Source organism: Lissotriton vulgaris, chromosome 8 (assembly GCF_964263255.1).
Source record: "Lissotriton vulgaris chromosome 8, aLisVul1.2, whole genome shotgun sequence".
NCBI lineage: Eukaryota > Metazoa > Chordata > Amphibia > Caudata > Salamandridae > Lissotriton > Lissotriton vulgaris.
Window position 1 is genome coordinate 331,796,807 of NC_141696.1, and position 25,504 is coordinate 331,822,310.

Consider the following 25,504-nt stretch of genomic DNA (forward strand, 5'->3'; position numbering starts at 1 on the left):
TGTTATTTGCGAACAAATGAACCGGGCAACAGAAAGCAAAGTAAAGCCCACGACATCACCTTGCAACAAAGAGCAGGTGGAACATTGGCAGCTCTGCCAAAGCCACATTAGATCGAAAAAAGTTTCACACCTTTAAAAAGCCAGAGGGACTGGTTAATTTCTAACAAATTATAGCATTTAATTCCCTGATCACAGAACTCCTGTGGAGTTGCAGGGGAGCGTTACAAAGCCACTGCATCAGGGCCATTAGGAAACTCTAAGCTATCAAGACAATTACCGTTTTAAATAGAAATAGATAAAAATGCCAAGCCCTAATTACAAAAGTCCACGCCGGTTTAACAATTGTTCCACTGAAAGGCACAATAATCAATTATGCATGAAAGTACGAAAAAAATATAGACATGAGTAAAACGAAAATAAACAGCATAAGGATTCAATTTACAAAAGTCATTGTTTTTGAAAAATCAGTTTTAGGAAAGTTTAGTTAAAATAAATATATGATTGGTGAGGGATTCTTATTCTTCTTTGTTGTTGCCCGCATCGATAACACTAGGGTAAAACTGTTTCTATAAGCTAGTCACTGCTATAGAGGAGTTTAAAATATAGGCCCTCAATATTACTGCAGGGGTAATTCGGGTGTGGTAATATCACCAGGGATTTACAGATAGTCTAAAAATCAGTAATTCTTGGATGTGGAGTTACAGGGAATACTAGTTAGGCCCCATTTGGAATGGGGAATAACATGTGCAAAACAGTTCTACCGCATCAATTTCCGCACATGATTCTGGAATCCCAGGCCTGATTCCAGGTACACATTTCCCCAGGTTTGATCTGGTAGCTTTCTCCTTGTTATTCATAGTGACAATATTGTATGTAGTATTACCGCATGTTCTTCTCTCAGTAATCTTCAGTTTAAGTCCTTTGCTTCAAAATACCTCTGGTATGGATGTCCGAGGCATGGAGTTTGTCAGGGGGGGATTTTTCTTATCGCTGTGTGTTGTTTTAGTTTAGGAATCCACTAGGGTTTTTAGATGGATCATTCTTGCATGAATATCTATCTGTGATTAAATCTACGGACATTGGCAAAAGTATCGGAATGTCTAGGGAAAATGTTCTGATGATTGTGCGTACTACCTCCTTCTTTAGATTTTTCCACCAGAAATTCTGCTGGTTCAAGTTCTGACTTTTCTGTAGTCAAAAATGGTGTCTGTCTTTCCACCAAGGATTGAGGAGATGGTGCTGCAGGCCTGCTGTAGGACTACATAATATTTTGATTCAAATGTTACTTCCTTGTGATGATATTTTACGTCCTTATTCAGAAACTATTTACACAGTTTGGGTTTACAGAAAAGAACGGATTATGCCATGAATATAACCATTTATGTATGGCCTATGAACTGTCAACCTTGTTCCTTGTTGGGATAAACTGAAAAGGTTATTACTAATAGGTTGTGGGAAAGGTATTCTGCCAATTTCCACCGCATTGAACACATCTTTAACTTTGAAATGCTGCTCTTTTATTCTTTTTTTGGAGTAAACATAATGTTGTCATATAAACAGTATTTCACCAAGTAGGTATCTTGGGCTTACCATTGTCAATGGCCTGTACATTATAGCATGAGAAACAGTTCTGAGCTTGAAATATAAGAATACGATTTTTCCCAATCAATAAATGAAGTATTGCTAGCCATGGCACAACTTATTTCAAAATCGATTTTATGTTCTGATACAAGCCCAGAGGTTAGGATACAAATAACTACTGACTTAATAGGTTCTGTTTCTTGTTTTAAAAAAAGGGAAACTTTGTTGATCATAAAAAAAACCTGATGCCCATGAACTTCTCTGTGTCCTCGCAGGGTATCTGCCCTGTCACAGAAAGACACCGAGACCGAGACGTGAAGAATCCTCATGTCAAAGGTGAAGGATGTTCCGGGTTTCGATGGAGAACAGAAACTAAGCAGTTTGGCTTAGTAATTCTCACTGACTCTTCCATATCAAGAGGTTCCTCTGTTTCCTGCCCCAGCCATTGATTTCTTCTCTGGACAGTGTAAAACGGTGCTATCCTTACCAAAAGTAATAGCTAAAACGATTCTTCCTATACCTCTCTCTTTAATCGGGCTGAGAGGCATCTCAGACCTCCAACGTCATTGGCTCAGGTCTTGGAGGCATGAGGGGCTACACTCTGACCGGATGAAAGGCCATATGTCCTTTCCCCCTTCTCCTTTCACCTTACCTTTGTTCTAACCTAATGGCGAGATTGGCCATTTAATCCATGGTTTCTGAGGGGTGTACAGTTTGCATTCTGATATTTTTAATACCTTTTCTTAATCCTTTGGAAAACTACAATGACTTGCCGTGCACCTGAACATTTGTCAGCTTAAACATCCTCTGACAAATTCAGTAGTACTTTCAATGTCTTCCATCTACGACCACCATTCTGTAGTTCTCACTACACTCGTCTCCATCATGCTATGCACCAAAGGACTTAAATCACAAATGTGGTCCTCCTCGCGCAGATGAAGGGAATCATGGATCCAGAAAAGCTTCAATGCCTACAGGCACTTGGTTCTCTCATCTCTGCAGTCTGACTTAAAAATGGGGAGTGAGAGAATTTCATAGATAGAGCCTGTCCAGTACCTTACCCCTTTAAAAGTAATAACTAAAAACAAAATACAGGCTGGCTCTGCTTTGCGAAGAGTACGTCACCCAATGTTCCTGAAGAGGAGGCCTGTTTTAGAGTGAATAGAATGGTCAGTTGTCCCACATGTACACAGAAAAAATATTTTTGAGAAAAGGGCGTAACCCTTCATCAAAATTATTTGGCATGGACCTTCACTGAGGTACCCCTTTGTCAGCACCTTATTAGCGTAGGCTAACCCAAAGCTCTTTTTTAGGTTTTGCCTTAGGTTTTGCCTAAGCGAAAGCTGCGCACTGCGCAGCTTTTTCGCGCAGGAGAAAACCTTATGTTTACAGTAGAGTGGCTTGGGAATCCGCCCTCTGTTCCATTGGCTAGCTCCATAAATGGAGGCTAGCCATTGGAACAGAGATCTGTCCGTCATGGCCGGACCAGATTCATGGGCGTTCCCGCGATTTCTTCTCTCTCCGCCCCTCTGTGCGCGTCATCTCGGCGTTGGGCGTTTTTTTTAGGTTTGTCTTGTTCATTCCGGGCCGACCGCCGCCGGAAGAAGTCCAGGTGAGTGCCCGTTCCCGCCCCCCCTCCCGCTGACCGTGTGCCATTCCCGCCCCCCCTCCCGCTGTCCGTGCCTTTCCGCCCCCCTCCCGCTGTCCGTGCCTTTCCTGCCCACCTGTAGTCTTTGTTTGCCGTCCAGCTGGCCACTGTGGCTTGCCTTAGTCTCGGCCCCGGAAATGGGAGTGCTCGGGTCACTCGCCCAGGTCACTGATGTTGCAGCAGCTCTCTTTGTTGCATCCGCTTTTTCTCCTAGTAATAAACTGTTCCTGTCACCGTCTATTTGAAATGGTAGCATCTCTTTGCTTTTCACCTTCAAGGCATTGTCAATTGTTCCGCTCATACAGCACTGTACACACTCCCTCTGTTGTGCCAATTAATATCGCACCGCAGTTTGCTTCAGTGCATCCGCTTTTCCTCCTGATGATAAATGTGTTCCTTTCTCCATCTAACTAAAAACGCAGCAGCTCTTAGCTTTTCACCCGCAAGGCAGTCCTAATTTCTCTGCACATTCGGCACTGTGTACACTCTCTTTGTTATTTCAATCAATATCGCTGCGCCTTAAAATAAACGTGTTCCTCTCCATAACTGACAGAAGCGGCAACCGCTCTATTGCTTTAAACGATCTTAAAGTTTCAAACTCCTCAGTGTAGTTCCTAACTGCGCTTCCATTTCCACGTATTTGCTTTTCACAAGTTGTAAATGTGTTCCACTCCACATTTTACAGAAGCAACAGCTGCCCCTAGCTTTGCACGATCTTAAAGTCCAAAGCTCCTCAAATTAGTATCACACAGCGTTGCCTTTCTAAACAGATGCACATTAACGACAGCTTACCGGGAGTCTCTTCACAGCTCTGCCTTTTCTAATTACAGGCGCATTATCAACTGCTCACCGGTAGCTTCTCCACAGATCGGTGTCAAGCGATATCATCCGCATTAGAAAGATAACATGTGTTGCCAGAATACAACATTGTATGCCTCATGCAATTATTGGACTTGCAGCACTGTGACCTTCATTTGTGCGTGGACCAGGTGGAATTGTGATAATTATTGCATGTTTTAAAATCCCCCCCTCCCGCTGTCCGTGCCTTTCCCGCCCCCCCTCCCGCTGTCCGTGCCTTTCCTGCCCCCCTGTCGTCTTTGTTTGCCGTCTTTGCGTGGCTCGTCCCTCATTGCTTGTTTAAATCAGTCTTAGGAAGAAAGTCGGAGAAAGCCATCCCCTGCAGGTTGTGCATAAATCGCTGCAGTAACACACTACTGTGTAAATACATACACACTGATATCATCTGCATTAGAAAGATAAAATGTGTTGCCAGAATACAACATTGTATGCCTCATGCAGTTATTGGACTTGCAGCACTGTGACCTTCATTTGTGCGTGGACCAGGTGGAATTGTGATAATTATTGCATGTTTTAAAATCCCCCCCTCCCGCTGTCCGTGTCTTTCCCGCCCCCCCTCCCGCTGTCTGTGCCTTTCCCGCCCCCCCTCCCGCTGTCCGTGCCTTTCCTGCCCCCCTGTCGTCTTTGTTTGCCGTCTTTGCGTGGCTCGTCCCTCGTTGCTTGTTTAAATCAGTCTTAGAAAGAAAGTCGGAGAAAGCCATCCCCTGCAGGTTGTGCATAAATCGCTGCAGTAACACACTACTGTGTAAATACATACACACTGATATCATCTGCATTAGAAAGATAAAATGTGTTGCCAGAATACAACATTGTATGCCTCATGCAATTATTGGACTTGCAGCACTGTGACTTTCATTTGTGCGTGGACCAGGTGGAATTGTGATAATTATTGCATGTTTTAAAATCCGATATTCTTGAGAGTGGAATTTAAGTGAGGCAGTTTTCGCCTAACAAACGGTATGATGTTTACATTGGGGCATTACTTGCTTTGCACACCAGACACCAAGTTCTGATGTGTATTGGCCACTTACTTCAAGGACATTTTTTTTCACCTACCCAAATTTACGTGTTGAAAATTGTGGGTGTTCCATACTTACAATCAATATCCAAATATGCTTGTGTGGTAATTGGGGGCTGGGGCATTTGCAAACCCTCCTGTTCTGAAATCGGCAGGCTGCAGCTCTAGCCACTCGGCCACATCCCACCCCTTCTGGGTAGAGGAGCAGGGAGGACACCTTTGGATGTGCTCAGAAGCGGAGTGGTGCTTCAGTGTGTATATATGAATTAGGCTACCTAATTATGTTTAACACAGGAACAGACAGGGTCTCTCCCTTGTGTGTCAACTAACAGAGAGGGCCACTTAGGCTTCTATTTGAATCAGGAAATGGCGCTTCTTCGTCTGTACATGTACAATCAGGGCTAGCTCTGTGTGTGCGCAGGGTCAGTGGCCAGGCATGTGAGAGACTGCAGCTCTTACACAAGAAGGACAGTAATGTCCCCACCAACCTCTGATCTTAGCCGACCATGATCAGAACCGTCTTGGCTTTCTTCTCTTTTAGGGGTAGCTAGAGCACAAACATGGCAGTTTTTGCTTTCTTTGACCCTCTTCTGTCCCTGCTTGCCACAGGTTCATTGCCAAGTCTCCAATTGGCTGCCTTGTCCTTGTTTGCTTTCTCTGACCCTCCTCTGACGTTGCTTGTTTTCTTTTCTTTTCTGTATGAGAGTCTTTTATGAGCTATGAAAGGTCTAATAAAGTGAACTGTTAAACTGGTTTTGGGGCAAGTATTAGTGTGACTGATTTTTTGGGGGACTATACACACCCATACAAGATCAAAGTATAACAAGTGAGCAGGAAAAATGAACTATTAGGATACCCTCCTCAAAACCCTAACTTCGTCAACATGTTTCAGACCTTTCCATAGCGTAACCTTATATTTAGGGGCTTTCGTGACTAAAGGACCCCTGTACACTTATTTCTTCTCTAGGTTTAAAAAGTGTGTTTCCACTGTGTCATTGGTTACATCCCCTTCAGGCACTCATATATTGGTTCCCATCCAATAAGGACTCCAATTTATTTATTTGGTTTTATCCATTTTTTATTTGTGCCTTTTTTACAATTACTTCATTGTTAATTTTCTTCCTGTGTTCATTCTTGTGTCGAAATGAACATAATCTTTTTATGCATATATTCTTTTATGAGCTCCAATGCATTTCGGGCAATGCTTGCCATTCCTCAGGGAGCATAAGCTGTTGAAAATACAAATATACCTCTAATCACAAAGAATTCACATATAAGCATTCACATATAAGTTTTTTCATCTATTTAGGGACCCAAGCCATGCAGGAGTTTCTCAAGAAGTGCTCGTGCTTATACATGTGAATGGTGAAACGTATTTCAGAATGTGTGATAATGTGCCCGTGAACGCTACCGAAGTTTGACGTAATTTGAATAACAAACGTCAAGCCAAACTCACGTTTAAGTCGTGGCGTGCTCAAACTTCTAATGCTGTACACAAAAAAACAAGATTGTGAGCCAATCGTTCTAGCCTGAGACGAGTCGTGAGTTAAAATGTCAGGCCTTACTACTAACCGTTTTTGTTATGGAGTGTGGTTTCGTCTGTCGTAAGACCGGTCCTGCCCGTCTTCTAGTCTTCGAAAGCGAGTGTTGCCGGTACCCATAACATTACTTCCGTGTCACGTGGACATCAGAGTAGAAAGTGAAAGCATACAGTCTACGCGACCAAGGTCGAGTAGAAAACAGACTCAAAGCGTCGAAAATCCAGAAAAGCGAACGTGATAGTAAAACATCGACATGTGTATGAACCATAAAAAAAAAAAAATAATAATAACAATGCCTAAAATGAAAATAGTAAGAGGTTGTGAAGAGGTTGTGCAAAAATATGAAAAAGATGTACTGGGTGTGATATCAACTACAACGCATGCATGTGTTAAATGCATGAGCTGTGTGTTACTATTCTCATTTTAGGCATTATTATTTTTTTATTTTTTATGGTTCATACACATGTCCATGTTTTACTATCACGTTCACTTTTCGGGATTTTCGACGCTTTGAGTCTGTTTTCTACTCGACCTCGGTCGCGTAGACTGTATGCTTTCACTTTCTGCTCTGATATCCACGTGACACGGAAGTAATGTTATGGGTACCGGCAACATTCGCTTTCGAAGACTAGAAGACGAGCAGGACCGGTCTTACGATAGACGAAACCACACTCCATGACAAAAATGGTTAGTACTAAGGCCTGACATTTTAACTCACGAGCAGTCTCAGGCTAGAACGATTGGCTCACAATCTTGTTTTTTTGTGTACAGCATTAGAAGTTTGAGCACACCACAAATTAAACGTGAGTTTGGCTTGACGTTTGTTATTCAAATTACGACACACTTCGGTAGCGTTCACGGGCACATTATCACACATTCTGAAATACGTTTCACCATTCACATGTATAAGCACGAGCACTTCTTGAGAAACTCCCGCATGGCTTGGGTCCCTAAATAGATGAAAATACTTATATGTGAATGCTTATATGTGAATTCTTTGTGATTAGAGGTATATTTGTATTTTCAACAGCTTATGCTCCCTGAGGAAGAGCAAGCATTGCCCGAAATGCATTGGAGCTCATAAAAGAATATATGCATAAAAAGATTATGTTCATTTCGACACAGGAATGAACACAGGAAGAAAATTAACAATGAAGTAATTGTAAAAAAGCACAAATAAAAAATGGGTAAAACCAGAGAATAAATGAATTGGAGTCCTTATTGGATGGGAACCACTATATGAGTGCCTGAAGGGGATGTAACCAATGACTCATTGGAAACACACTTTTTACTGATATAGGACGCTAAAGACGGAAAGCGTCACCCATCAGCAGCACCTTAAATTAATCAAATCAACTGTAAAAACAATAGACTTGAGAATCTCCAAGCTGTGCATCAACCCCACATATAAGGTACTTTCCCTAGGTTTAAGACACCATGTGAGGAAAGCAAGGTAAAATAACCAAACTGTATGCCTGGCCTCGTTTGGCCATAACCTGGTGTCCTAAAGGAACAAAAAGAGTAACAAACACGTTACCCTATATAAAATCAAAAGTGGTATCTCTTGAGATGAGAAATGTTCATCTGAAATTCTAAATGATGATGTTCAAGAAGAAATGGCCACAAGCTCTAAAAGGGGGCATCAGAAATGGCTTTCCAACCACAAGCAAAGACTAAAAATGGTTGTCCGACTTTTAATCAAAACATGGTACAGATGATATTTTAGAGCATATTTATTATTAGAACACAGGGTGAAACAATGCCTTTTAACAAATAGATCATGCGGCCTCTGTCAATTAATAGCTATTCGACTCTTAAAAAGAAACTGTACGACGGTTACAAAAAATAAGAGTCATTGAAGTACGATACAAAAAGACAGGTTTACCAATATGAGATGAACTGAAGATAAACAGTAAATTTAGATAACATGACCAAAATTCATTTAAAGATTGATAGTTCTGACATTAATAATAATTCCCCCCTCCTGCTCATCGCCGGATATAGACCCTACAATGTATATCACGTGGTAGGTGTGGGGTTTAACACACCTGTCACCAGCAGGGTTTGTTTACAGAGAAAGAGTATAGCAGTACCTCACACTTTATGCCACGTTTTGCTGTTGTTGTTTGATAAACAGGTATTTTTCAATTTCATTAACTGAGGTGTGTTTTTTCCTGTTTTTATTCTCGGGGGAAATTGTGTTATGATCAAAGGAGGCCAGGCTTACAGAAAGGATATTTAACCTTGCTTTTCCCCATAGGTAATTAAAACCTAAGAAATACATCTGTGTAGAAGAAGGGTCCACTAGTCCCCATAAAAGCTGCTAGATGTTTGCTTCCACAATACTAAGGGCTGAAACAGGTTGATGGAGTTACAGTAATGAGGGGGTATCCAAAAGTACAATTTTTCAAGTTCTATTTTTAGAATTTAATATTAAACGTGACAGATTAGTCACAAAAAAGCAATCACACTAATACCTTCCAAAATACACATTCAACAGTTCCCTTTTGCAGACCTTTCACAGCTCCTAAAAAAGTTCACATATGGATTACTATTTTCTCTGCCTCTTGATTTTGGCCAATGTACATACTTCCTTGACTTAATATCAACTCTTAAATCCAACTAACATAAATTATGCAACATCATCAATCCTCACCTCTTCAATTCCTACCATAAACCATCTAATCTTACTGCTAGAAGTATTGCTTTTTATTTCTCATCAGAAATACCATTGTTAGGAACACACTCAGTACACCCCTTATGGCCCCATATCCAACCTCTTGCACCTCGCACACCAACACCTCCCCTTCAAGTCAACACAATTCTTTTTTTCCGGACCTCACCTGTGCAAGAAATTCCCATACTTAAATCAGCTAACCTGTTGGGTGCCCAAGTCAATCCTTTCACCTTCCAACTGACTAAACATGCAGTTCACTCAATCAGTGCTTGGTTAGGTCTCTCCACACCAATGTACTATTCCTTAGTCTCTAGCTTTTAAAAGAAATGTATTAAATACTTGGTCTTTATGACTTTTTAAAAAAATACAACTGAAATCAGTCCTCCTCATCTAACTAACACTGTGTCTCTCAACTTTCTTTCTAGAAAACTCTAGAACCTTTAGTATTGAATAGGCTCCCTCAAATCATCTCTACCAATTCAACCTAACTCTCCAACTATAATCTGGATTCGGATAACTTCACTCCATTGAGATGTCTTTCATACATGCTGCAAACTTCCTCGCCTCTACACATCATAATAATCTCTCCTCCATTCTCACCATTCTTAATTTTTCTCCAGCCTTTGACTCTATGACCTAATCTACAATGCTAGGTAATTATAATCTATATGAATGGCTGGCAACACTACAAAATGGTTCTGCTTTTAACTCTATAACTGCTCCTGTTCCATCAGTTGGGCACTCCCACCCATTGGCATGCCCCAAAGTTCAGGCCTGAATCTTCTCCATTTACATTAGTACATGTAGCAACATCCTCTTTTCTTGTTTTGTTACACGTTACTCTTATTATATATACAGTGATGTCACTCCTTCCCACCAGTCATCCAATCAAGAATTTTTAATAGTATTTAATTTGGTGATCTGCCCCGGAATGACTATGCAGAACCACACCAAAAACTAAGATATCTCCACATCTGTTTCATCCACCACAGGCACCCTTGGTTTTCTTTTCCCCTTTCTCCAATATTTTTTTTCTTATTCCCTTACACCAAAGACCCAGGAGTACTATTTCACACCTGGAGCGATTCATCTCATTCACCGCCAGAGTCTTGATATTAACTAGTCAACATTCGAGAGCCTCACTGAGGCCAAGCCCTTGATTAATTCTTTAGTGATGGGTAAAACCGATTACTGCAGCTGCTTTGTGGTTTCACCTCCAATTTGCATTTGTCTCTGTAAAAAGTGATCTCTTTGCCACCAGAATAACAGCACAATCTGCAATTCATTCATTTACATGGCATGAACACCAATTAAGTTGGGTCCCCCCAAAAGTACAGGACCATACAATTTCTCACTCTTGGTTTTAAAAATATTCCCAGCATTTCTCCGAACTACCTACATAAATGCCACAGTCCTCTCCAGCTTTAGCATCAGCCAACATTTTGTCTGCTAACTGTAAAGTGTTCCATTCATTACATAGTTTTCAAGTTACTTTAGCTAGTGATTGTGAAATCTCTACCCAACCTAGCTCAAAGTGCTCAACTCACTTACTGACTAATCATGCCGCAAACTCTCACTACCTCGAGCTCAAAAGGTCTGATACTTAACCACCACTCGCATTACTCCATCAATCCTTACCATGGCTAAACTAACCACCTCTGCCCTACCTGCCAAGCTCCCCTACCCACCAACATTTAAATGTGTGATATTTGTTGAGTTGTCCATGTCTGCATTGTCATTATTGAACCCCATGAATCATCTATTCTTCTATGTGTAAAGAAGAACCCTGTATTTGACCTTCTGCACCGACTTACTATGTACGCCAGTTCTGGTCAAAGACTATACAATTTTAATAAATAAATGTGGATTTCAGGATCCAATATTACTTTCAGGATCTGCTATGGATCCTATTTTACGCCCAAGATTATGGCTCCCTTTTGTTTCCACATTTTTAGGTCTCGCCCTGGAATTCGCATCCGAAGGATGCGTCCAGGGTCGGAGACTTATAGCTGCCTGACACCGGGGAATGAGGGACACAAAACTGTGACGAGCGTGGATTGAGCTGCGTGCACGCGCGTCAACATTCACGCATGCGCACATCACAGCCGCGCACATCACAGTCACAGCCACACCTCCTCCCTCCCCCCCCCTTCGCCGCCGCCGCCGCACCTACACACACACACACAGAGCAGGCTGTTCACAACACATGCACACGCAGGCAGACACTAGCGCACACATACAGACACACACTACACCTCCCCAGGCGGCCCCCCCCCCCGCCCGCCGCCGCCGCCGCCCCCCAGCCGCCGCCGCCCCCGCCCCCCCAGCCGCCGCCGCCCACACACGAGAGTACACGCACAGACAATCCCCCCGCCCCGCCCCGCCTGCAAGCTCTCACTTACCGGCTCGGTGTGCAGGTTCCTGGGCCGTCTTTTGGCACGCCGCAGGGGTCTCCTCACCACTCGGGAGCCCCGTGTTGCCTCTGTTACCATGCAGTCTGCCCTCGCTCTTTCGCCCGGTCTCTCTGAAGCGCCCCGGGACTTCAGCGTGAAGCCTGCATGTTTCGGACGTCCTCCTCGGCAGTTACTTCCTGTTTCTTTGACGAGCCCCGCCCACGTCCAAACAAAGGCTGCCTGACTTCCAGAGTGCGCCCGCGATGAAGAGACGGCCATTTTGTCAGCACACAAGCACCTAGCACTGTGTTTATTTGCATACTGGACTGTCACTGTGCTTTCGGTAACGACGTACAGCTTCGGAGACTGCACACGTTGTAAGCATATTGTGGTGCACGTACAACAGACAGCTGAGTGCATAATCAATCTATGTGAGCAAAGAACATGTTTTCATAACCCTTGCTATCCTTTCCATTTAATTGTTTTGTTCCATTATTTGATTACATTTCCTGATATTTGACAAATGATTTCCGTGTACATGCAGAGGATTAAGCAATTGCAGTGAAAGGACACGCTTATGATGCTATCGCTAATTCTGTGGTTTTATGTATGTCCTGGTGAAATTTCTGTTACACAGTGTAATCTCAGTTAATTTCTGGCATTTGCTTTACATTTGTGATGAAATCATGGCAATTACGTGATTACACCGTGACCAGATCAAGTAAAGAAGCTTCTGTTCGGGTCAATATCCCATGGCATAAACACAGGAAACAAGGTTTGCAAAGAGAACGTGTGCAGATGCTGTTCGTGCACGCGTGATTTTGCGACTTTTTCTTAGTGCAAAATATGTCCTTGTATCCAAGAATGAATGCGAGGATGTACATGGCAAAACAGCTGCCAAATGCTGGACCGATGTTTTTTTGTTATTTCGTGTACTTATTGAAGAATTCCATGTATTTTTTGCAAAAGAATTTACGCAAATATCGCACACTCCTAATATTATATTACATTTCCTATTAATTATCACACACCATTTGCACACAATTGCTAAGGTTATTCTTTCTGAAGGATTTATCTTCATGTTGGGTTTTTTGTTTTCATTATGACGGAAATGAACCTCAACTACGCAGCTAGGGCATGTTTAAAAAAAAATTATTTCTGAATGCAGTGCACATTTTGTGCCTTGCTTCTCTTGGAGCGTGGGGACGCAGAGCCTACATGGAGTGGCTGTATAAAGGACATAGCACCACTTTTTATTGAATAGAAGGTCAATATTTTATTAAGCGTAACATGAGCATACGTGCATAGAGGATGGGCTGGTGGAAGGCTGGGAGAGAATTACAGGCAGTGATGCGGAGAATTTCCCCGTGTTCGTTGATTACAGTTTCCAAGCAGCTGTGAGCACCAAGAGATTACGGTGCGTCCGCTCTTGTTCCTTGAAGACTCTTACTCTAGCGCTCTCTAGTTTGCTGTCTTGCCTGTGGGCATTTGTCCCCAGCCAGATTGCATCTTTAATCTGTGTGGTTTCTGCATGTCGTAAACTCTATCCCAATATTAATAGCTTTTTCGTTTTTTTTTCCTTTCTAATTTACATGCGCTTAATTTATTTCATGCCAGCCTTTTAAATCAGAAACGCGCTCCGATTAAGGTCCATTGAGAGCTTTACATTACTGTTGCATGTGTGAGTGCAGAGTGCGTGCAGAGTGACAGTGAGTGCAGAGTGCGTGCAGAGTAACAGTGAGTGCAGAGTGAGTGCAGAGTGAGTGCAGAGTGACAGTGAGTGCGGAGTGACAGTGAGTGCGGAGTGACAGTGAGTGCAGAGTGACAGTGAGTGCAGAGTGACAGTGAGTGCAGAGTGACAGTGAGTGCAGAGTGCGTGCAGAAACAGTGAGTGCAGAGTGTGTGCAGAGTGCAGAGTGCGTGCAGAGTGACAGTGAGTGCAGAGTGACAGTGAGTGCAGAGTGACAGTGAGTGCAGAGTGACAGTGAGTGCAGAGTGACAGTGAGTGCAGAGTGCGTTCAGAAACAGTGAGTGCAGAGTGCGTGCAGAGTGACAGTGAGTGCAGAGTGCGTGCAGAGTGACAGTGAGTGCAGGGTGAGTGCAGAGTGCGTGCAGAGTGACAGTGAATGCAGAGTGAGTGCAGAGTGACAGTGAGTGCAGAGTGAGTGCAGTGACAGTGAGTGCAGAGTGACAGTGAGTGCAGAGTGACAGTGAGTGCAGAGTGACAGTGAGTGCAGAGTGACAGTGAGTGCAGAGTGCGTGCAGAAACAGTGAGTGCAGAGTGCGTGCAGAGTGACAGTGAGTGCAGGGTGCGTGCAGAGTGACAGTGAGTGCAGGGTGAGTGCAGAGTGACAGTGAGTGCAGAGTGACAGTGAGTGCAGAGTGACAGTGAGTGCAGAGTGACAGTGAGTGCAGAGTGCGTGCAGAAACAGTGAGTGCAGAGTGCGTGCAGAGTGACAGTGAGTGCAGAGTGCGTGCAGAGTGACAGTGAGTGCAGAGTGCGTGCAGAGTGACAGTGAGTGCAGAGTGCGTGCAGAGTGACAGTGAGTGCAGAGTGACAGTGAGTGCAGAGTGACAGTGCGTGCAGAGTGACAGTGAGTGCAGAGTGACAGTGAGTGCAGAGTGACAGTGAGTGCAGAGTGACAGTGAGTGCAGAGTGCGTGCAGAGTGACAGTGAGTGCAGAGTGCGTGCAGAGTGACAGTGAGTGCGGAGTGACAGTGCGTGCAGAGTGACAGTTAGTGCAGAGTGCGTGCAGAGTGACAGTGAGTGCGGAGTGACAGTGCGTGCAGAGTGACAGTGCGTGCAGAGTGACAGTGAGTGCAGAGTGACAGTGAGTGCAGAGTGCGTGCAGAGTGACAGTGAGTGCAGAGTGTGTGCAGAGTGACAGTGAGTGCAGAGTGCGTGCAGAGTGACAGTGAGTGCAGAGTGCGTGCAGAGTGACAGTGAGTGCAGAGTGAGTGCAGAGTGACAGTGAGTGCGGAGTGACAGTGAGTGCGGAGTGACAGTGAGTGCAGAGTGACAGTGAGTGCAGAGTGACAGTGAGTGCAGAGTGAGTGCAGAGTGAGTGCAGAGTGACAGTGAGTGCGGAGTGACAGTGAGTGCGGAGTGACAGTGAGTGCAGAGTGACAGTGAGTGCAGAGTGACAGTGAGTGCAGAGTGACAGTGAGTGCAGAGTGACAGTGAGTGCAGAGTGACAGTGAGTGCAGAGTGCGTGCATAAACAGTGAGTGCAGAGTGCGTGCAGAGTGCAGAGTGCGTGCAGAGTGACAGTGAGTGCAGAGTGACAGTGAGTGCAGAGTGCGTGCAGTGACAGTGAGTGCAGAGTGCGTGCAGAGTGACAGTGAGTGCAGAGTGCGTGCAGAGTGACAGTGAGTGCAGAGTGACAGTGAGTGCAGAGTGACAGTGAGTACAGTCACTCAGCACCACCACATTATCACTCAGAACCACCACAGCACCACTCAGAACCACCACAGCACCACTCAGCACCACCACAGCATCACTCAGCACCACCACAGCACCACCACAGCACCACCATAGCACCACTCAGCACCACCACAGCATCACTCAGCATCACCACAGCCCCATTCAGCACCACCACAGCCCCATTCAGCAGCACCACAGCATCACTCAGCACCACCACAGCACAAATATGTTCTCTCAATGTTTCAAGCTTTATTACAAATGTCACAAAAAGATGTTAATATTTCACTTCTGTTCTTGGATTTCGTTACAATAAAATACACTGAACATAATCTTCACAAAAGTTATTTACAAAAGTTTAAGCTATTGCCATTATAAATTACAATCACTTTTATTAAGTATTAAAAAAAATTAAAAGCCATTGTTATTTGTAATATCAATACATCTAAGTCACGTAAATACAAATGTTGCATTACAAATGCTATAGGTGTCACATTTGCGAAAGTTATAACTATTGGCATTGTAAATGACAAAGCTATTAATTTAGCTATTTTCAAAACCAACACATAAATGAACATTTGGTGAATTACCATTAAAATATTTGACTTTTTTACTAAGATATTATTGTACTCTTTTATGCAAACAAAATTTAGATACTGCATAAATAACTTTAATAAAACATATTTTATATATAGCTTTTTATGTAAAAAAATAACTATAGCACAAAGCAAAAAACAATTGCCATTTACAATGCTAATAGCTCAAACTTAAATAATGCGAGACCTATTGCATTGCAAATGCTTGTTTGTTATATGTCAAGAGACACAAAGCACAGCACTTATTCGATTAGTTTGGAGACTGGTGAGAAATATGCGAAGAACCGCCATTAGGGTTGTTTCGATGTATTTTTAGAGTTCACACATCCAGTCTGATACAGTAGATAGGCAAGAAACGTTCTGCTGCACTCAACAATTCAATCACAAATTAAGGATGCAAATTTCACACAGGATTTGCAAATCGGGTAATGTCAATTGAACTCTCAAAATACCTTTATCATAAAAATATTTTGAATAGCTAAAAGAAATTAAACATTTTAAAACAATTAATCTGCTTAATGATTTTTGTGGCTATTTGTTGCACAGCTTTTATTTTATCTCTTGCGAATCTCCAGTGAAGCATTGGGTGGTACATCTCTTTAACACATCTCAAACACCTCATCCTATGGTGACATTATTTCCTTCTTAGGCTTTCCTATCACCTCAGTGCAGACAAAACCTTCACTATCACCTCAATGCAGACAATCTTCTTTTCCTTTTCTTCCTTTATAATACTTCTCACGCAACCTGAACTGTACTACTGAAATTCGATGTGGATGGCTTTGCAGTCGTTGACGCGCTACTCATCTAGCTCTCTCTCCCTCTTCGCCAATGCTAGTCTCTTTCCCCAACCCAGAGTACGGCCATTTGTACCATCTGCCTAGCACCTCAGTGTCCCAGTATAAAAAGACGTTTGTCCTGGTTTCTTCAAAAGTTCATCTTGTACCACACTTATACTGGTTAACTTCTCAGTTTATTGACCACTTCTTATGTACTGACTTTGTAGCTCTGTAAAATATTTGTGTTTGAAGCGTTCTGGTGGCAGTTACATACTTAAATAAATGGTACTTACAGGATATTCGGCAACAACTCCTTTGTACACTTCATAAAACTCTTCCGCGTTTGCAGTCTCCATCTTATACTGAAAAAAGAATACAATAAATGGAATCAAGGAAGGCAGAAGCCATTATATTTTTAATTAGCTAGGAAATGGGCTTTTATCCCATCAATGTTATGCACGCTACAAGTAGGACCGTGTTTTTCAATATCCTTGTAACAATATAGTGATAACATTTTGCTATACGCCAAGTGCTGCGCTATTACCACTTTACCATTGGGATTGTTCATTTACAATAGTAACCAAATGAAAATACGAGAGGAAAAAGTCATTTTAAAAGTATTGCGATTATTCCTTCTGGACGAAGAAAAAACAGTAAACTGTTCACTTCATGTAGTGGGGTCTATACTCAATGATAAAACTGCTCCATTAACATATGCAAACACTGTCACACACAGTAACAAAAAACTGCACCTAATCTATAGTTTTGGTGAGGACAACAATACATTCATAGCCCTTCAATGCATGAAAGACCCTGCCTCCAATGCCGTACGGCTTCACTGCCATGCCCCCTACAACAAGAAGTTAGTATGATTAGACCGGAACTGAACATTCCCAAAGAATGTCATAACTTTGCTTTCATATGGTTACTCCTAAATTTGGACAAACATCCACCTTTCTTGGAATTAATAAAGAATTCCCGGAGTACTAACTGGAAACTCTGTTTGGAAGTACTTCTGCAAAACTGCATCAATCATAAACCTTGGCACATCCTAAATGCAATAAATGAATACATTTGAGTATTCTAACTTTTTTCACAAGCATTTTCCCCCACCTAGATCCACCATTTTTGGTGGCAATCCCTGCCGCTTCCCACCTTGAAAACTAATTTATTTCTGTCATTGACAGAAGTAGTGGTAGAGCAAGGTTTCACATATACAGAGACTTGCTTGAACTCAGCCCTCTCTAAATAACCTATAATATATTAACCAACATGTTTTGTTTACTAATATTTGCACAAACACAACATTTCTAGTATCTAGGGGAAGCTTACCTATGTGCTTTTACTAACATTAACTTGAGTGTCTAAAAATGGCCGCCGAAAACGCGGGAATCCTTCTGCATATGCGTCTGTCACATCTACGTGGCATGACGGGAAATCTTTGCTTCTGCGCACTAGTGCCAGAAATGGCCACTTTAAATATCACACGCTATCGCTTATGTTGCAGCTTGTACTAAGCTTGTTCGCTCTGCTTAACTATTAACGCACAAGTTAAAATAAAGTAATGGGGTTAGAGTAGAGATAACTGGTACACAGTGCATTCATTTAATTTTATATTCTAATATGTTTCTTTTTGACTTTGCTACCAGCTCCTACTTTGGGCCTGAACCTTGTCACATCCTACATCTTGGACGATACCGCGCACGCGCGCTCTGACTCTGAAATTGCTGAAGCATTGGCATTGAAACTCAGCCAAGAAGCATTTTACCCACGACCAGGTACAAGAACAGCTCTGGGCGCTCTGCGCTGTATATAGTGGAATGTAGACAGAACAAGTTACCAATGGAACCCGAATTAGCCCTTCAAAAGAGGGAACAAAATAAACTTCAGAACTCCAATCCGAGCACTCTAAGAAATCCAAAGTCAATAATGTCGTTTAACACAAGTGTTATCATTGTCCACTTTTAATCCAGGGAATTAAGTTTGGGTCAATCGAAATCCAATTCTTTTACAGACAATATGTCAATCCATATTCATTAGAGTTCCAAATTAATCAATTTCACGTAATCAAGACTGGATTTGATTTCTGCTTACTTCTGGGTAAGTGACTGGTGTATGTGAATAGCTGTGCACTCGTCTTAGGTCTCACCTTGAAACAGATTGCCTTGGTCTACTGCAGTCTTCGTCTAATATTGCCCATTGGTGGCTCTTCACCTCCATATTGAATACATGTTAAGTTCTCTGTAGATTCCGGTCTCCAAGGGCCCTACAAATGTTTATGTGTGTTTTAAGTTCAACATACTAGCACTACACTAACTGCTAAAATACGTAGCAGGCTGTCTTTAGTATCCAACACCAAAATGAAACAGGAAAGGTGCCTCAGTGATTTGTTGTTTCACTTTTTGTAATGGATTATGTTCCTAACTGTTACAATGCGGTTCAACTGTTATAAAAAGTATTGTAAAGCGCTCTGATATCCTTTGGGATCAAGTTCGCGCTATATAAAACTTTATCAATAAAACATAAATAAATAAATGTCTATGTGAAAATGCTCTTCTGACCTTTGGAGGAACTGAAATTATATCAATTGTATCAAACTTGTTGAACAGTATTGTTGGGCGGAATAAAGTCATGGGAAAATAAATTGTGGGTGGAGGTTCAATCAATATGAATCGAACTGAAACTACATCATCTTAGTATGGTGTGATGACCTCTCCTAGTCTTTCCAACCAATCACTGATGGGGAACACATAGATTTGCAACATTTAGGGTGGTACATTGCCCTCGAAATGGTATAACCAAGGTAGATTTAGATAGAGAAATTGTCCGACTTGTCCGAATAGCTGACCTGTCACTGACCCAACGCACTCAATAGGCGATCGAGAACAGAGGTGCTGGCCGAGCACTCTGTCAGAAGAATCGATTACCCAATCGGGGTACTAATTGGCTTTTCTAGACAGAGGGGTCCGACGCTGGCGTTGCCCTTAGCTGAGGTCACCTGTCCTGATCTGCACCTGTCTTGTCCCGTGGGCACCTGATTAGTCAGGAGCCTGGTCCTGATCTTTGTGTCCCAGCCAGTGACCAGGATTGGTCATTGCACCATTCTAGGTAAATATAATCTATGTGGTATGTCCTTGTACTATTTCCCTTTCTCACCCTTCCCAGGTACCAATGTCTAAAGGTGTTACTATGATTTCTTACAAACTTTATCCCCTACTGGTTATATTCTTGTTCGTAAGATTTATGGTCACGAGATTGTGGCCTTTATTTATTTGACTCAGAAAATCTCTCATAGATAAAGGTTTTAAAACTTTGCCCGAGTCTGTGGTTATTACAGAAAACGTAAATGTGTTTAAATACTACCTGTTTATTCTAACTCTCTGATTCACAGGACTTATAGTAAGGTGACAAGGATTGGTAAGTCATGATTTACAGGTATAGGTCCTAAATCGAACCTCTGGGCAAACTGATAGAGTGACTACATTTAGTAATTGGTTAGGCAGGACTGCTAGTTCAAAGTGTGAATGTTGTATGGGCCCCAGGTGAGTATGGTAAACTGAGCTAGTAGGTCCCTGTGCACTCTATTAGTAGATCTCAGACTGTGTTTTCAAGATTGGAAGCTGCCTACAAAGGTTTTATGGTTACCAACAAGCTTGCACATTTGTAGGTGTTCACCAACCTCTGCAGGAGCCACCATTCTCGAACACGCACAAACCCATCCCTTACAGGAAAGGTACTCGCATGTAAAACCGGACCATACTAATGTAAAATTACGGGTGTTTAAATAGATTTAAATGTGCATAAATAGATTTACGAGCACACATTCATGATTTATGACTAAGTGGAATTTGCACTAGTAAATGCAAAGCTACACCTCTCATTGAGGTGCACAGATAGTTTGATAGATGCTGCCTGGGGCAAACATGTCATAGTGTGAGATACTTGTTCTTTTTCTTCTGTTCAGCCCAACTAATTCCACGCAGAAAGAATAAAAAACAACAAAAACAGGTTAGAGCAGTGACATCGATATGAGTAAGTCACAAGTAGAGCAGATATAAAAAACATTTTTAAAAAGAGAGTCTGGCGTAGCTCCTGCAACAAAACACATTCAGCTTGGCTCTCTCTTTACATCACATATGCCGAGCTCACAGTGTAACCACCAAAGACTTGCTGAAGATACCTCCACACACTACTGCCAAATGAAAAGAAATAAAAGTACATCTTGACATCAGCCTTAGTACTAGTACTCTCCCTCTTGTTACATATGCTCTTCTACTATGCACCTTGCTCCACTTTCCACCATTTGTCTGCGTAGACAAGGAGGTAGAGCCTTTTCTTATCCCGCGACCAGAACGTGGGACCATCTGCCACACGTCATCAGTAAAATACGGCAACGCCACCTCTTGAGAACAAAATGAAGTCCTCGTCGTTCCAAAGCTGAATTCATTCTTCCTGGTCTGAGTCATAGCATCAGAATGCCAATTGGCAGTTGTGCACTCTACAAATTTCATTCAACAAAGATTGATATAAAATTGCATCAATGCATTCTCTAGTTGGCACATAGTGATACCAAGCGAAATATGACTATAACATGCCTAGCTAGCCACTTCACAAGGCTACTTTCTCGCACAACACTTGACCTATTACACTATGCAAAGCGGAAGCTATTTTCGGGTATAACCAGCCCTGAAAATTAAAGCCTCAAAATGGGAAAGTGAAATGTCAGCACCCAGGAGACCCTACGGCAGGTGCTAGAAAGGTGTAAAGGAAAATAACTTCAATTAAGTAAAAGGTGGAGCTTAGAGACAGCCACCACCCACACCAAGGAAGCAGTGCCTTTAGTCAGGTACACACGACGGTAGACAATGACAGAACTAAATGGGAACACCCTTCAAGACAGTTGTGCGACAGCCAAATGATTTGTAATGAGAAAAGGTTGGTGTTGCTGGCATAGCTGGAGAGAGGGCAGACATGAGTTTAGGGTTGGGTAAGGACAAGACTAGAGCAGGTCCCCGCAAGTACCCCACAGGAGAAACAGTCTTTATAAATGCTGAAGTGTTAGTCTCAGTTACTGAACTAAATGGAAAAACTGAGATGAAGGCTTCCACTAGGACATTGACCACAGTGGAAATATCAGACGCTTTTGTTGCATCTGTAATGACACACACAAGCATGAAGCGCCTGGAATGAGGACATGGACTTCCTTGACATGTCTGTCAACTATGGTAGGTGTTAATATCAGGGCCACTTGAAAATGCTAGTCAAGGTTAGACTGTAATAAAGAAAAACTGACCAAGAGCTCCTCCGTTCAGTTATACCTATGTTATTGGCATTGTTGTGAGCAGTGGATTACATTGGTACCACTCTAGTGCAACTACGTCGCTCAGGTTTACCCGAGGGTGCTTACAAATGTAATATTGGCTTCATTCCGTAGGTAATTGTGCACAGTGTTCTACATGGTGGCCCCCTTTTAGCTCTCAGGAAGGCGAAATATGGTGTTTATTTGGGTTTTTCAATTGCCATCAAGCCCTTCCCACAACATATAGAAAGCTTCATCACTGGGCCAGCATTTTGTCAGAATGTACATCCACTATGAGTTGTGAATGTAAAGGGTGGTTCTTTAAAAACATTTATCAGTGTGGGGGCCTTAAAAGCTTTTCAAGAAACCCCTATCAATCGGTCATACACCATAGGTGTCCCTAATGTAAATAATCCTGATCAAGACTATTTTAATCTCACCTACTGTATCCTAGCTAAAATTGTATGAGGACAGGAAAATGGCAACGTTATGGCATCTTCCGTTCGAAAAGATTAAAAACATCCAATGTTATACCCTTCTTGTCAATACACTCTAGAAAGGGCACCATTTTTTAGAGTCCCTAGGTAGGATGGTGTTAGAGAAAGCAATGGGACTTGCATATTGTTGAGAGCATGTATTGCTGTCTTTCAATTTCCCTCTCGCTCCCCCAAAATATTCAGCCATATTATAGCAGGTAAGTCATATAAAACCCTACCAGGTTTAGTTTGTGGCAAGTGAATGGGGATTGTTTGATACCTGGAGGACCTTCAACCCCAAGGTCAGCGCCTATACCTATTATTTAGGCATGTATGAGTTGTTGGTTCGCTTAAGTACATTCTTATGTGCAGCCGACATGCACTAGAGGACACAGAGGGTTGAGTACCTGGCAAAACAATACTCCAACCGTAATCAGTTGCTATTGTCTCTTGACTGGACTATGACCAGACCTTGCTTCCCAAACTGGAAGCTCAATATTGCGGCGCGGAATGACCCAGTTTTAAAATAAAATTTGGGTGACACGATCCGCAACTATTTGTGGGAGAACACAGGTAGTGCTTCCTCCCCATTAGCGGAGTGGGAAGCATTAAAACTGGTAAGGCACGGTCATTGCAACTCAGCTGTAGTGGGGACCCACACCCAGCTTCACGCTGAGTTTAACAAAAATAGGAACAACAAATGATGATGAGGCAATTACCACCTGTGGGCACACCAGTGCCCTAGGAGAGACTATCAGAAGAAAGAGAAAAACTCTTCAATCTAGTGGAGCGACTCCAGACTTACGATTTTCAAGCCTACATCACCGGAGCGCACATAGAACGTGATGAGACTAGGAGATTACTGGCATGGCTTGACAATCCTGATAGATGGGGTTCCCAGATCCTCCAAAAGCATAATGCAGGATGCAACCATGTCTAAATGCAAGCCGAGATTAACTCTGCTTTTTTGACCTACTATGTCAAACACTCTATGGGTGTGCTGGTTTGGCTCATACCCAGGCCCTCCATGATTATGCTATCAAAAAAAGGGAAGGGATAGAGGTTAAAGTTAGGTCCACCCTCCTTACTGAATGCTGTTCCACAACATCTGGAATACCGGAATTAGAAACCTAACCATAGGAATAACAGGGATTCCACTAAACATGTGTGAAAAAACCCTCTTTCCAGATTTTTTTTTTCTAGAGTCCCCTCACCCACCAGGGTTACCCCTAGGTGGCATGCTTCATCATTGGGGTCCTTTCAACCCACTACATAGGAGCACTTAGTTTTTGGAAAATATGTGTGGTGCAGTGATGTGGAGTGGAAAAAATAGGTTAAAAATACCTAGCTAGTGAGCTAATATTTTATTCCTGCTCCTAGTCGGTAAGTTTTATAATCAGGGGTTACTACTAGGGAAAGACTTAACTTGAATGAGTATGGTGTTCCTAGTACTGGGTTGACATGCTTCACAAGATGGATATCGTTGACATTGACCAAACTACGACTTCCAATTGATGGCAGCAAGTTAGTGGTCCCGGATCTAAAATTGTACTATCTTGCTGCACACTTGCAATCGGCAGCTTACTAGAGACACTGCTGAGGTGGACTACCTGCTGGGTTACGATTCATCCCAGCCCATGTTGCTTTGCTGACCGTTTTAATTAACCCTAATACTCAAATGAATGATTATTATACTGGGCTCCTGCTGGACATCCGTCAGTTTGTATGGGCCCTGGCTTTGCAGCAAACACAAAGGATGGTCCCCTATGCGAAGGACATTCCTCTGTCGTAATTACATTTCCCACATGAGGAAAACTGGTCTAGGTTAAGGGACTTGGAGAGGAAGGATATGACAGTGTTTGGGAACTGGTATGTCGATTGGCAACTGAACGACTTTGTGGATCTAGTTGACAAATACACTCTACCTGCCCACCACTTTCTGATGTATGGGGCGGTAGCAGCAAGAATATGGCAGACATGGCGGGAGGACGGACGGGAGCACCCAGAACACAGAGGGTTAGCAACCATTGCCACTTCTAATTGGCAAATTCATGTGATCACCCTCCTCTATAGAACATCTACAGAACCAGTATGCACTGGCTTAATTACTTGACCAGGACATGCGAAGGGCTCTCGTTGATGGAGATTGGAATAATATCCTAAGGCATATGCCCCATACGTTTCGCAATGCCCAGTTCTGACTCATCCAAGTCTACTAGTTCCACAGGGCATATCTAACACCCAAGCACATCAATTTAATGTTCGCACCGGCAACATGCCCACGATGGCAAGCAAAGTGGGTGGACTTTTATCATATGGTATGGGGATGCACAGCTCTTGCCCCTTACTGGGACACGGCGATGAGCCTTATAAGTTCTGATACAAGGTGAAATATTGTTACGTTGCTGGCGGCTTGCCTCCCGGGATTGCTTTATGAACCTAAAGCTAATATGATCACCTCGAGATTCAATAATTTTGTGTCGCACAGCACTAGATATCTCTGTTATGGAAATCCCTCAAGGATCCCACACTCCAAGGGTGAAGATAACAATTATCCATATGGAATACAAGTGATGGTGTGAAAAAAGCCGAGGCACAGAAAGGGCTGCAGAACTCTGGCCATGCGCAGAAAATGGGACCTGATCCTCCAGGACTGTCCCTTCATGTACGATACTAGTGATTACTCCAACTCTCGGACGACGATTCCACTGTGGAAGAATAAACCAATGTACCTCGGCCGTAACTATCTGGCACTCAGCCTGACCTTAAACTGACTTCACACTTCCGTATTATAGGCTCCATTTAATGCCTGACACCCTGTACCACTCCCATCAGACAATATGTGCATCACTTACATCTAAGACATCACCCCAGAGTTAGTTTATACACATCCCCTTAATCCTAATGGCAAGCAATTTATACCCCAAACATTGCTCTATGTCGAATTTATGTATCTGGGATACTGTTCTATATTGCAGTCTTAACATATGTAAATGTTGTAGTAAATTTTCCTTGCAAAAGCCTGTTTATTCCCTGCATTTAAACCTGTTGTGGTTGACAATGTACCGATCTATTTAGAGGGCTGCAATCCCACTTTTCTTGTATAAGGTTCCTGCAGGTAATATTTTCCCCATTGCCATAACCCTAATAAAAATGTAAATATATTTAAAGAAAAAAAGGCCTGGTATCTTGTAGGACCTCTGTGAACTTGCGAAGAT

The 25,504-nt window shown here is 42.7% G+C and overlaps 1 protein-coding gene across 1 annotated transcript in view; it reads right to left on the reverse strand.

The window, feature by feature from the left end:
- Nucleotides 1-25,504, reverse strand: part of NME7 (NME/NM23 family member 7) — an 835,246-nt gene that overhangs the window by 221,451 nt on the left and 588,291 nt on the right. Inside the window, exon 9 of the mRNA XM_086934088.1 lies at nucleotides 16,805-16,873. Within this exon, the coding sequence (XP_086790214.1) occupies nucleotides 16,805-16,873 (69 nt within the window). The remainder of the gene's footprint in view (nucleotides 1-16,804; nucleotides 16,874-25,504) is intronic.